The 13,135-nt window shown below is 37.2% G+C and overlaps 1 protein-coding gene across 1 annotated transcript; it reads right to left on the reverse strand.

Moving 5' to 3' along the window:
* Positions 1–8,593: 8,593 nt before the first annotated feature.
* LOC100265736 (auxin-induced protein 15A) lies at positions 8,594–9,218 on the reverse strand. Its single transcript, XM_010649133.3, has one exon. It carries the CDS (start codon positions 9,037–9,039, stop codon positions 8,773–8,775), a length of 267 nt encoding a protein of 88 aa, XP_010647435.1. The 5' UTR covers positions 9,040–9,218; the 3' UTR covers positions 8,594–8,772.
* Positions 9,219–13,135: the final 3,917 nt, after the last annotated feature.

Raw genomic sequence — 13,135 nt, forward strand, 5'->3', positions numbered from 1 at the left:
ATCAAATTCTATTCATAATGTCCAAGACATACTGTGAATGTTATTTTATCATCTATGTATGGTAATTGAACAAGTCTTTGATTGAAGGTTTAGCTTTAGGTTTGCTTTGAGTGGTAAACTAAACATTATGACTCCCAAATGGTTTATTTATCAAACCTTTGCTCAAATTTTTGTGTTTTGGATTGCTCAACTCAAATTTTTTAGCTATCTGGTAATCTGATCTATATCAACCAACAAGTGGGAACTATATTCATTGATCTACTAAGCATAGCTCACCCATAGCATATGATAGAAACTTGTTGGTGTTCTAAAAAAAACAAATTATGAGCTCATGTGATGATGTTGCTTGAAATAAATTTTCCATAGGGGAAATCACGTTGTTCAAAGTCCTTGTCAAGGTATTAAACAACAAAGATAAACAAAGGAAAATGTAATGGCTACCGGCAAGGAATGGATATTGATAATAAAACAATGCCCTTCTCCTGTCCCCATTTGTCCTACCATTGGAAATGCCTCTACTTGGTTTTCAGATTCAAACATAATCCTGTTTCTATCCTTCTCCATAGATTCAAGTTCTAAAATTCTGTCTAGATGCTCAATCAAAGATATAAATCAACATTGGCACTTCTTTAAGCATGTCAATTGGTTTCTGATGAGCATTAAAGCTCCAAAATGGGCACCACTTTGAATTAGGAAGGTTCAAAGAAGGCCATTCATTTGAAATTACATTTACATTTTGACTACTATTTCTAATCCATCAATTACAACAACAAGAATAGGATACTAAAACTTGATATGTTTTTATGAATAACAATCATCATAAGTTGTCCTTTCTTGAAAGTTGCTGAATATGGCCTTACCAGAATAATAGAATCCAAAATATTTAAACTAAGTAGATTTGGTTTCATTGGACACTGGAAACTTATGGCAATAACTTTTACTAAATGGCTGCCTGAGAAAGACAAATAGCATAAAAAATAAGTTAAAGCTAAGCAATTAAGATGAACAAATTTGATTGTCAACTTTTCCAGAAAAATGGAATAAATTTACATTGTTCTCAAGACCAAAAAAGAAAAAAGAAAAAAACCCAACTCATAAATTCAAAAATGCTGGGTTGGTTTTTGTGGTCAATGGTGTCATAGCTTTGGTATCCTTGAGCCTGGTCATTATATGATTTTCCTCCTTGCTCATGAGCAATTCAAGCTGTAAGTTAGATTGATGAAGGCTTCTTCTCTGCATGGGATTGTGAGTCCACCCAGTGGATGATCAAACCCGAACTCTTCCTCAGCCTGACTTAGCAAGTTTTGGAATGAATGATGCTTCAGGTATGAAATTGGAATCACAAATCTCTTCTTCTGAGTTTCTCCAACATAGACAGGAACATAGCCTTTGGGCACATTTGTGGGCTCTGGAGATGGAAGAATGCGTCTCAGGATCTGCTTGGCAGGAATAATCCTCTGAAAACGGATGGCCATGAATTTCAAGCTTAGTTCTACAAACTAAAGTAGTTGAAAGAAATGGATTTCTAGATGTTTGGGAAGCAAGAAAAGTTTGATACTTTGTGGATATGCCCGTAGAATAGATGTATTTATAGAACAAATGCTATGTGGCAAGTTTTTTCAAATGGAATGAATGGTGGAGAGACAATTGCAATGGGGGTCCCTTAAACAAGATATATCACAAGGCATCACATGGTCTTGCCCCTGATGCTTTCATATATTTGTTGGTACATCTTGGCCTACCATTTGCCAATTGATCATGTGGAGAAGGACTAAAATGCAGACCAGACTTCATATTCAAGGACAAAATGCTACAAACTATAGAAGACCACAAGTACCAGATGTGTTATAGGTTATGACAGAACCAAATGTCAGAGCAGACAAGTTATCTTCTAACGTGATGTCTTTTGCTACCATACAAGTGAGAAATTGGTGCTGAGTCTGAGTCTTCAGCCTGAATTTAGAGGGGCAAAATATCGAATGGACTCATTGAACCAACATAGCATATGGTATTATTCTAATGATGCTGATGTCTAGGCTCAAACCAACCTGATATTGACCAGACCCTAGCAAAATATGAATTGGATAAAGAAGCTTTTTATTTCAACAGTCAAACCAACCTGGTACTGTTCTCATGCAGGGATACCTGTTTTCTCTTAGAAAAAAATTTTTATACACGAGGACAAAGAAAAGCAAATGTAAATGAGATTGCATTGCCTCCCTTACAAAATTGTCATTGGTGTTTTTTCCTTTCATTTTCTTTGGTAGGCTCTTTTTGTATATGTAGCCCAGTCAACTAAGAAGTCGGATTGAGGAAGATATCTTCTCTGCAAGGAATTCTGAGACCACTCATTGGATGATCGAATCCAAATTCTTCTTCTGCCTTATGTAGTAGCTATTAGAATGGAAGTTGGACCAAGCATGATATTGAAACTGCAAAGCGCTTCTTCTGTCCCTCTCCAACATAAACCACAAGGTAGCCTTTTGGGATGTCTGCAGCTGTTGCAAATGTGTGTATGTACACAATGTGTCCTGCCATTTAGTAGAGGACTACCAAAAAACGACCCACTTGAAATCCCAGAGATGAAGAAACCTCTTGTTGATTTAAGAACTGTACAAAGCTCAATCTGTATATGCATTAGAAGCATGCCTGAGAAATCTAATTCATTTCTGTCTTCTTGGGGAGGAGATAGAATGGGGACTTCATTGGCCACATTGATAACTTGGTCATTACCATTCACTTAATTGCATAGGTGCTGCCATCCCATATTAGACCATTCTAAGCTACGTAAATAATAATTCATTTTCAGATGGGCTCTCTATTGCTTGAACAATCCAACTAAAAAACTTAAACATGATTCTCCCCTGACAAAACAGATACTGGCTTAGTTGATATCGATGAATTATGAACATTTAGGCATTTTGTTTTTTCCAATTCCAAACAAAGAAACTGTGAAACAGCAATGGCTGAGTATTCTGAGTGTTAAGAGAAGAATACAAGGGAATGGCATGGCTCCTTTTTTTTTTTGGAAAAAAAAAAAACAGTCATAGTCAAAGGAATCCTTCATATTCTTTATGTGAAGCTCAAAACAGAGATCCATTGCTGTCATATGACATCCCAGTTTTCATTTGCTTGGAATTGTTGTCAGAAAAGCAGCCCTTCATATAGAATTTGGATAATCTCTCTTGGAATCCTTCAAACTTTGACTAGAAGAAACACATTGACGAGGACATCTAAATAATATGATATCCTATATGGATAATTTATCCCAAGCAACATCATCACATGAATTGATGGTTTGTGATTCAATTTTATTGTCTGCTAATGTCTAAAGAAATAAATCAGTGGTGATTTTCATGTTTATCAGAACACCAACAAGCTTCAGACATATATCACTGGAAGGCTATGGTTAGCGAAATGAATGTAGTCCCTACAAGTTAGTTGAAATAGCTAACATTTTCAAGCGGACTTCTCAATTTTGTTCTGATAATTTTAAGCAGTAGGCCATGACAAGTCGCAGCAAATAAATTTTCAGGATTGAAACCACCAAACTCTTATTATTAGCTGGTAGGCAAAACCATGTGATCCCTTGTGTTGAATGTCCATATATGGACCCTATCAAAGACTTCTCTTCACCACCAGCTCCATTTGAGAATACTGTTCATACAGAATATGCTTCCTCTATATATATTCTACTCATTATAGGGATATGACATCCCACTGCCAAAGATTTCTTGTTATAACTCATCTCAGAGTACCGTTTTACTTACCATTACTTTTCTCCGATCATACAAGTCATGGGTTTTCGCTTGCCTGGGATTGTTAATGCTAAGCAAATCCTGCAGCAAGTGCGCAAGGGTGCAGAGGCCAAAAATGTACCAAAAGGCTATTTTTCTGTTTATGTGGGAGAAGTCCAGAAGAAGCGATTTGTGGTTCCACTCTCATACTTGAAGAACCCTTCATTCCAGAACTTGTTGAGCCAGGCTGAAGAAGAGTTCGGGTTTGATCATCCAATGGGTGGTCTCACAATCCCCTGCACAGAAGAAGCCTTTATTGATCTTACTAGTAGTTGGAACTGCTCATGAGAGGGGAAGAAGTTATGCAAATGGCTAGTCAGTAGGACATGTAATTTCTAACGCCATTGACTTGTAATCCAGTCTCTCCAATTTTGAATTAGGAGAACTGGGTTGTTTCATTTCCTCACATTGTAAATTGTTCTATACAGTTTTCTGTATAGAGAGTTGAGAGTCAAATGTCTCCATACAAAACATTCAAACAGAATCTCTTGGTTTTCCTCTTTCTCATTGATTTTGTTTCCCCTGGTCTTCTTACATAAGTAGTCACCGAGTATATGCACATGAAATTTGAGAAGAGTAACAAAAAAATCCCAGAAGTTTAGGCCTGCTTGATGGTTTTTAGCTCCGTCACTGCAGATACTGATGTGCATATGCCTGTCATAAATATTTGGGCAGAATATGTTCATTTTCCACTTATGTCTACCAAAATCTAAATCTTCAGTCCCGGATTTGCTTTTCAATTACCATGGTCAGTGAATAAACCAACTGTGGGCATCGGGATCTTGTTTCTTCCTTTCTTTTTATCATCAATCTTCTCGCTTTCCCCATTCCTTGTAGCTATTAAAGCTAGAGGCTTACTCTATTCAAGACTACATTTGGAAACTACTTACAGATCAACCAGGCATTATTGATTTTGATATTTTGCAATGCAGTTTTACCATATATGGGGTTAGGCCTGTTTTTCTTCCTACGTCTGTTCAGCATCATTGTATAGAAAGGCAACAAAAATTAGGGAAAAGTAGCAAGCTGCCAGATTGTCATTTCATTGCGATGATATAATCCATTTGACTTTCACCCAGGTATTAAAATTGGTCCAACTGCGCGTGGAACTAGTAGGAAACATTTCATGTGCTCTTCACAAGGGTCTGTTGCAAGCTGGTGTACTAAAGCAGCTCAGTGCCAGTGATTTTTGTTGATGATATGTTGTTAACAGCAGCTGTACTTTTTCATTCAGATGAAATATATACCCTGAATATATGTGATTTTCATGTTTATTACAGTTTATTTGAATGTTTATTTTCATGATCAAACATAGGATGATAGTAACTATATACGGGTTGTTCTTGCACAGTTCTTAAATCGACCATAGGCTTCTCCTGTTTGCAACTCTTGGATTTGAAGTGGGTCCTGTGTGGGTGGTTCTCTAAGAAATGGTAGGGCATCATGTGTTCGTGAGTAGGAAGGCAAAGCAGAATGATCCTTCAGAACGTATTGTCTCTCAACAGATGAGTTCCCAACCCTTCCATCTATACATATACTCAATCTCAAATTTAAAATCCACACTAAGTCTTTGACATTTTCTACCACCAAAGCTTTAATTCCTTTATCCTGAAAATCCTTCCAACATAGATATATTTGCAGTCTCCACTATAAATCATGGACATCTATCAAAGATATGTGTGTTGCACACATTACTCAAAAGAGACATAGTTCTGAAATTGAAGAAAAAAATTATAAATTTATCATTCCTTTTCTTCTCATATCTTAAAGAACCACTTGACTGACTCTTACCAGAAGAACTTGGGAAACTGAAAGCAAGTTTTTCATTTGAGGATTTAGGATGGAAACAAGATACACTATTGAAATGTTTTCTACATAGGGAAACATGAATCTTTTTGTTCCCTAAGGTCAAACTTGAGACTAAGGGCTCATGGTGTGCCTGCAACATGCTGAATGTCAACACTTGTAAGGCAGTTCAGTGCTTGAAACAAAAAATAACTAATAAATTTGTTTAGTATTAATTCTTCTAAAAGTTCCTAAGTCTTCAGTAGAGGGCTTGTATTGTCCTTCAACATGGCAGTGAAACAAATCCCCTGTTATATATACCACACCATCTAATGGATAAGCTATCTTTTGAAGTATATAACGTGATGGCCATGCAATTAACTCAAAGCCAGAGATATTTAGGATTCTAATCATTTATCAGTTTCCAAATATTCAGGTTTCTGATTGTTGTGTGTTGCCTCACAATTGAAACATTTGAGCTTGACCTCTGCGATGAAAGACTTTATCCGATTCATGGTTCCCTGGGGTTTGGTGTATCTGCCTGATTTGGGTCCAGACATAGGCATCATAGAACAATACCATTTGATATGTTGGTATGGTGCCTCTGTTCAATCGTTTATCCTCCCAAATTATGGCTGAAGCTCGTTCTTGGCACAAATGCCTCCCTTGTATGTAACAAGAAACATTATGGCATGAGGAGATAATTTGTCTGCTTTGATATACAGCAGGGGTGGCCTACTATAGTTTGAAGCATTTCGTCCTTGAATATGAGAAATCTGGTCTGTAAGTTAGTCCCTGAAGTTAGGCTTTTGTCCAAATAATCAGTGGGATATACATTGCAATCAGTCAGATGCATTACAAAAATAATAATTTCAAGTGGGACTCTGCTGTTTGTTCTGTTTAGCGGTAGGACATAACGAACCAGAAAATATATCACAGTATGAATGCTATCAAAATCTTATTATTAGTTGGGAGGCAAAACCATGTGACCCCTTGTGAGTTATCTCCTCGCAGGGACCCCATTGCAGGAGTCTCTTCATCACTCATTCCACTTGAGAATACTGACCATACAGCATTTGCTCTATAAATATACCTACTCTATGGGTATACACCCATCAAGTTTCAAAGCTTTCTTATATTCCGAACTCTTTGAAATCCTTTCCCACCATCTCTTTTTGAGAAACTAAATTTGAAACTCATGGCCATCCGTTTTCAGAGGATTATTCCTGCCAAGCAGATCCTGAGACGCATTCTTCCATCTCCGGAGTCCACAAATGTGCCGAAAGGCCATGTTCCTGTCTATGTTGGAGAAACTCAGAAGAAGAGATTTGTGATTCCAATTTCATACTTGAAGCATCCTTCATTCCAAAACTTGCTAAGTCAGGCTGAGGAAGAGTTTGGGTTTGATCATCCACTGGGTGGCCTCACTATCCCATGCAGAGAAGAAGCCTTCATTGATCTAACTTGCAGTTTGAACTGCTCATAAGGAGGAAAATCTCAAAATGGCCGGCCTCAAGCACTCTCATCTCTAACACCACTGACCCCAAAATCCAGTCCCATCAATTTTGTATCACTGAGAAATAGGTCTTTTTGAAGTGTCATCAATGTACATTTCTTCAATATTTCTGTAAAGCAATTAGTTGACATTCAAAAATCTTCATCTTAATCGCTGAGAAATAACTTTTCTCCCTTGTGATTCCTTACAAGCCAAAAAGATGTTATTTCATTTTCTCGGTTTTTGGTCTTTCTATCACATCCATGCAACAGTTGACTTCTCCCTCTGTCTAAAGCACCATTATTCTAATTTGTAAAACACTCGGCTCTGATATTGAATGAAAATTTCAGACAAACATGAAAGACATAAGTTGTCATCCATATGAAAAGTAGAAGACATATTTCGGGAATATTCACAGCTGGAGGCAAAAGGAGAACAGAAATTAACATGTCCTCAACAAAAATCGCTGGCAATGAGCCACTTCAGTATGCCAACTTGCGAGGGACACCCACATGAAGTGCCTCTTACTAGGGCCCAAGACAGTAGAATCCATTTCAAACCACAAGATCATGGGTTACAGTGTTGAATCGGAAAGGGTTAATACTAACATGGCCCTTCCTCATCTCTCTCTTTTCCATTTTTTTTTGAATAAAACTAAAGAACAGGCTTAGCCCCATGAAGATAAGTTAAATACGGTAAATATGCATATAACTACTCTGAGAAACACATTCAAAAGCCTTCAATGCTAATCTACAAGAGTCAGAAACAATAAGGAGTTCATCAATATAAACAATTGCAGAGAAAACATATGGATTAAATGTCATTTATAATATTTTGGAATTCTAATGGGGCATTTTTTTAATCCAAACGACATCAAATTCTATTCATAATGTCCGAGAGACACTGTGAATATTGTTTTATTTTTATCCTCTTCTGCACCCTGGATTTGCCAGTACCACCTAGACTCCATGTCAAATTTTGAGAAGATTGTGGCATAATGAAGTCTATCTCATTAGTCTTTCTTGTCTGGGATTGAACACCTGATCCATCTTAAATTCTTATTTAGAGGCTTATGGTTTATCACCAGCCTTGGAACATCTCTCTCCAATTCTGCAGCCTACCCAACATAGAAAGCTTGATAACTCCAGGGAGAATAACTATTTATGGTGAGGCTTTCTGGGCCTCTTAGATGATCTCTTGGATAGCCTCTTCGAAAGTGAAAAATGAGAAGATAAAAACAAAAAGAAAGGAAGTATGAAGAGATCAGTACCTGCTTCTGGTTTATTTATCATCTATATATGATAGTTGAAAAGCAATCTTTGATCGAGGCTCTAGCTTTAGGTGAACTTTGAGCAGAAAACTAAGCATTATGATGATTCCCAAATGGTTTATTTATCAACCCTTTGCTCAATTTTCTTTGGTTTTTTGGGTGCTTAGATCAAATTTTATGTGCATAGAGGCAAGGCAATTCTCATATTAAACTGTAGACCAGAGGAAACAAATTAAATCAAAGGAAAAGCAAGAGATTCCATTTGGTCTTTTTGGATGGAGATAATTGGCACTCTACTTTCCATGGAACAATGTATACATGAAGAAATTGTACAATGAGTGGAGATGAAAAAAACCCAGTTCTCCTAATCCAAAAATGGAGACTGGTTTACAAGTCAATGGTGTTAGAGATTTCACATTTTCCCCTCATAAGCTGTTCAAACTACTAGTAATATCAATGAAGGCCTCCTCTGTACATGGGATTGTGAGACCACCCATTGGATGATCAAATCCAAACTCTTCTTCAGCCTGACTCAACAACTGCTGGAAAGAAGGATTCCTCAAGTATGAGATTGGAACCACAAACCTCTTCTTCTGGGCTTCTCCCACATAAACAGCCAAATAGCCTTTAGGCACATTTTTGGCCTCTGCGCCCTGCTTAGCAGCAAACATCCCAGGCAAACGAAAACCCATGACTTCTATGAATTCAGAGAAGTAATGGTAAGGAAAATTGTACTCTAAGATCTCTTAGAACAAAAAAAATTTGGTTGTGGGATGATGCCATATCCATAGGATGAGTAGAATATATAGAGAAAGCAAATTCTGTATGGCCAGTACTCTCAAATGGGGTTCGTGGTGGAGAGAAGTCTCTGACGGGGTCCATCTATGGACATTCAACAACAAGGGTTCACATGGCTTTGCCTCCAAACTAATATCAAGATGTGGGTGGTGTTCATTCTGAAATCCTGTGTGGGTGGTTCTCTAAGAAATGGTGGGGCATCATGTGTTTCAACATTATGAGTAGGAAGACAGAGCTGCATGATCCTTCAGAAGGTATTGTGTCTCAAAAGAAAAGTTACCAGCCCTTTCATCTATATATACACTCTATCTCATATTTGAAATCCACATAAGTCTTTGACATTGTCTACCACTAAAGCTTTAATTCATTATCCTACAATTCTCCCCAAAAGCTTTCTCTTGTTCTTCCAATATAGATATATTTGCAGCTTCCACTATAAATCATGGTCATCTATCAAAGATCTGTGTTGAACACATTATTCAAATAGAGGGTCAGAGACACACTTCTGAATTGAAGAACAAAATTATCAATTTAAAGAACCCCTTTAACTTCCTTTCTTCTCATCTCTTAAAGAACCTCTTGACCAACTCTTACCAGAAGAACTTGGGAAGCTGAAAGCTAGTCATTTGAGGGGTGGGATGAAAACAAGTTACAACACTGAAAAGCTCTCTACATTGGGAAAAATGAATCTTTTTGTTCCCTCAGGTTAAACTTAAGGCCTAAGGCTCTTGGTGTGCCTGCAATATGCAGCAAGTCAACACATGAGGCAGTTGGGTGCACAAAACAACGAACAACGAACAACGAACAACAAATAAATTTGTTTGGGATTTTGGTGAGAATATATTTCAAACCAAGTATGCACACTTAATGAATAACAGATACTTCGCATTTGGACTAGGAATTCCTGAAGATCTATGAGCATATAAGTGCTATAAGCCTGTAGTTTCCCTAATTACCTACCAAATGCGTTGTTCTCTCTTTCCATTTCCAAGAAATACCGATAGCATTAATTCTTCTAAAAGTTTCTAACTCTTCAGTAGACAGCTTATGTTGTCCTTCAACATCACAGTGAAACAAATCCCCAATTATATATCCTACACCATCTAATGGATAAGCCATCTTTCGAAGGATATAATGTGATGGCCATACAATTAACTCAAAGGCAGGAATATCTAGGCTTCAAATCATTTATCATTTGAAAAGTGTCACTAGGATTCCTCATCTCAGTCACCAAATATTTAGGTTGCAGACAGTTGTGTGCTGCCTCATAATCAAAACCTTTGGGTTGGACCACTGTAATGAAAGACTTAATCCGATTCATGGTTTTCTGGGATTTGGTGAATCTGCTTGATTTGGGTCTAGACATAGACATCATAGAACAATACCATATGATATGTTGGTGTGGTGCCTCTGCTCAATCTTTCATCCTCCCAAATTCTGGCTGAAGCTCGTTCTCGGCACCAATGCCTCCCTTGTAAGTAACAAGAAACATTATGGCATGAGGAGATAATTTGTCCGCTTTGATATACAGCAGGGGTGGCCTACTATAGTTTGAAGCATTTCGTCCTTGAATATGAGAAATCTGGTCTGTAAGTTAGTCCCTGAAGTTCGGCTTTTATCCAAATTATCAGTGGGATATACATTGCAATCAGTCGGATGCATTTCAAAAATAATAATTTCAAGTGGGACTCTGTTGTTTGTTCTGTTAAGTGGTAGGCCATAATGAACCAGAAAGTATATCACAGTATGAATGCTATCAAAATCTTATTATTCGTTGGGAGGCAAAACCATGTGACCCCTTGTGAGTTATCTCCTTGAAGGGACCCCGTTGCAGGAGTCTCTTCATCACTCATTCCACTTAAGAATACTGACCATACAACATTTGCTCTATAAATATACCTACTCTATGGGTATACACCCATCAAGTTTCAAAGCTTTCTTTTATTCCGAACTCTTTGAAATCCTTTCTCACCATCACTGTTTGAGAAACTAAATTTGAAACTCATGGCAATCCGTTTTCAGAGGATTATTCCTGCCAAGCAGATCCTGAGACGCATTCTTCCATCTCCGGAGTCCACGAATGTGCCGAAAGGCCATGTTCCTGTCTATGTTGGAGAAACTCAGAAGAAGAGATTTGTGATTCCAATTTCATACTTGAAGCATCCTTCATTCCAAAACTTGCTAAGTCAGGCTGAGGAAGAGTTCGGGTTTGATCATCCACTTGGTGGTCTCACAATCCCGTGCAGAGAAGAAGCCTTCATTGATCTAACTTGCAGTTTGAATTGCTCATGAGCAAGGAGAAAAATCTCAAAATGGCCGGCCTCAAGCACTCTCATCTCTAACACCACTGACACCAAAATCCAATCCCAACAATTTTGTATCACTGAGAAATAGGTCTTTTTGAAGTAACAACAAAGTAAATTTCTTCAATTTTTTTTGTAAAGCAATTAGCTGACAATCAAATGTCTTCATGTTAATCACTGTTAAATAACTATGTTCCTTTCTCTCTTTTCAAAAGAAAGCATGTTGTTTAATTTCTTTTCTCGCTTGTGATTTCTTCCTAGCCAAAAATATGTCGGTTCATTTTCTCAATTTTCGGTCTTTCTATCACATCCATGCAACAGGTGGCTTCTCCCTCTTGTCTAAAGCACCATTATTCCAATTTGTAAAACACTCAGCTCTGACATTGAATTAAAATTTCAGACAAACATGAAAGGCATAAGCTGTCATCCATATGAGAAGTAGAAGGTATATTCCAGGAATAGCAAAAGGAGAACAGAAGTTAGCATGTCCTCAACAAAAATAACTGGCAGTGAGATACTTTAGTTCACCAACTTGCAAGGGACACTCTCATGAAGAGCACATGAAGTGCCTCCTACTAGGGCCCAAGGCAGTAGAATCCTTTTTAAAACACATGATCATTAGTTACAGTATTGAATTGGAAAAGGTGAATCATAATATGGCCCTTTCCCCATCTATCTCTCTTCCATTTTTTTGAATGAAACTAAGGAACAGGCTTAGCCCATGAAGATCATGTAAATATGGTAAATATCCATATAACTACTTTGACAAACACATTCAAATACCTTCAATATTAACCAACAAAAGTCAGAAAACAATAAGGACATCATCAATATAAACAATTGCAGAGAATGTAAATGGATTAAAATCATTTATAGTATTTTGGAATTTTAATGGGGCATTTTTTTCAATCCAAATGGCATCAAATTCTAAACATAATGTCCAAGAGACAGTGTGAATGTTGTTATATTGTTATCCTCTTCTGCCACCTGGATTTGCTCCATGTCAAATTTTGAGAATATTGTGGCATTATGAAGTCAATCTAATAAGTCTTTCTTGCTCAGAATTGGATACCTGATCCATTTTGAAGCCTTATTTAGAGGCTTATGATTTATTACCAGTCCTGCAGCCTACTCAATATAGAAAGTTTGACAACTCCGTGGAGAACAGCTATACATGGTAAGGCATTCTGGGCCTTTTAGATGGTCTCTTGGAATGTGAAAAATGAGAAGATCAAAAACAGAAAGAAAGGAAGAATGAAAAGATCAGGACCTGCTTCTGCTTTATTTATTATCTATATATGGTAATTGAAAAGCAACCCTTGATTGAAGTTTTAGCTTTAGCTTCACTTTGATTAGTAAACTAAACATTAAATGATTCCCAAGTGGTTTATTTATCAACCCTTTGCTCAAATTTTTTTAGGTTTTTGGGTGCTCAGCTCAAATTTTAAGGCAGTTACTCATAGTACACAGGAGACTAGAGGAAACAAAATTTAATCAAAGGGAAAGCAAGAGATTCCATTTGGTCATTTTGCATGGAGATAATTGGCACTCAACTCTCTCTATGGAACTATGTAGAAATGAAGAAATTGTACAATAAGTGGAGATGAAAAAAAAACCCAGTTCTCCTAATCCAAAAATGGAGACTGGTTTACAAGTCAATGGTGTTAAGAGATTTCACATTTTCCTC

The sequence above is a fragment of the Vitis vinifera genome, chromosome 3 (assembly GCF_030704535.1).
Source record: "Vitis vinifera cultivar Pinot Noir 40024 chromosome 3, ASM3070453v1".
In the NCBI taxonomy this organism is placed as follows: domain Eukaryota; kingdom Viridiplantae; phylum Streptophyta; class Magnoliopsida; order Vitales; family Vitaceae; genus Vitis; species Vitis vinifera.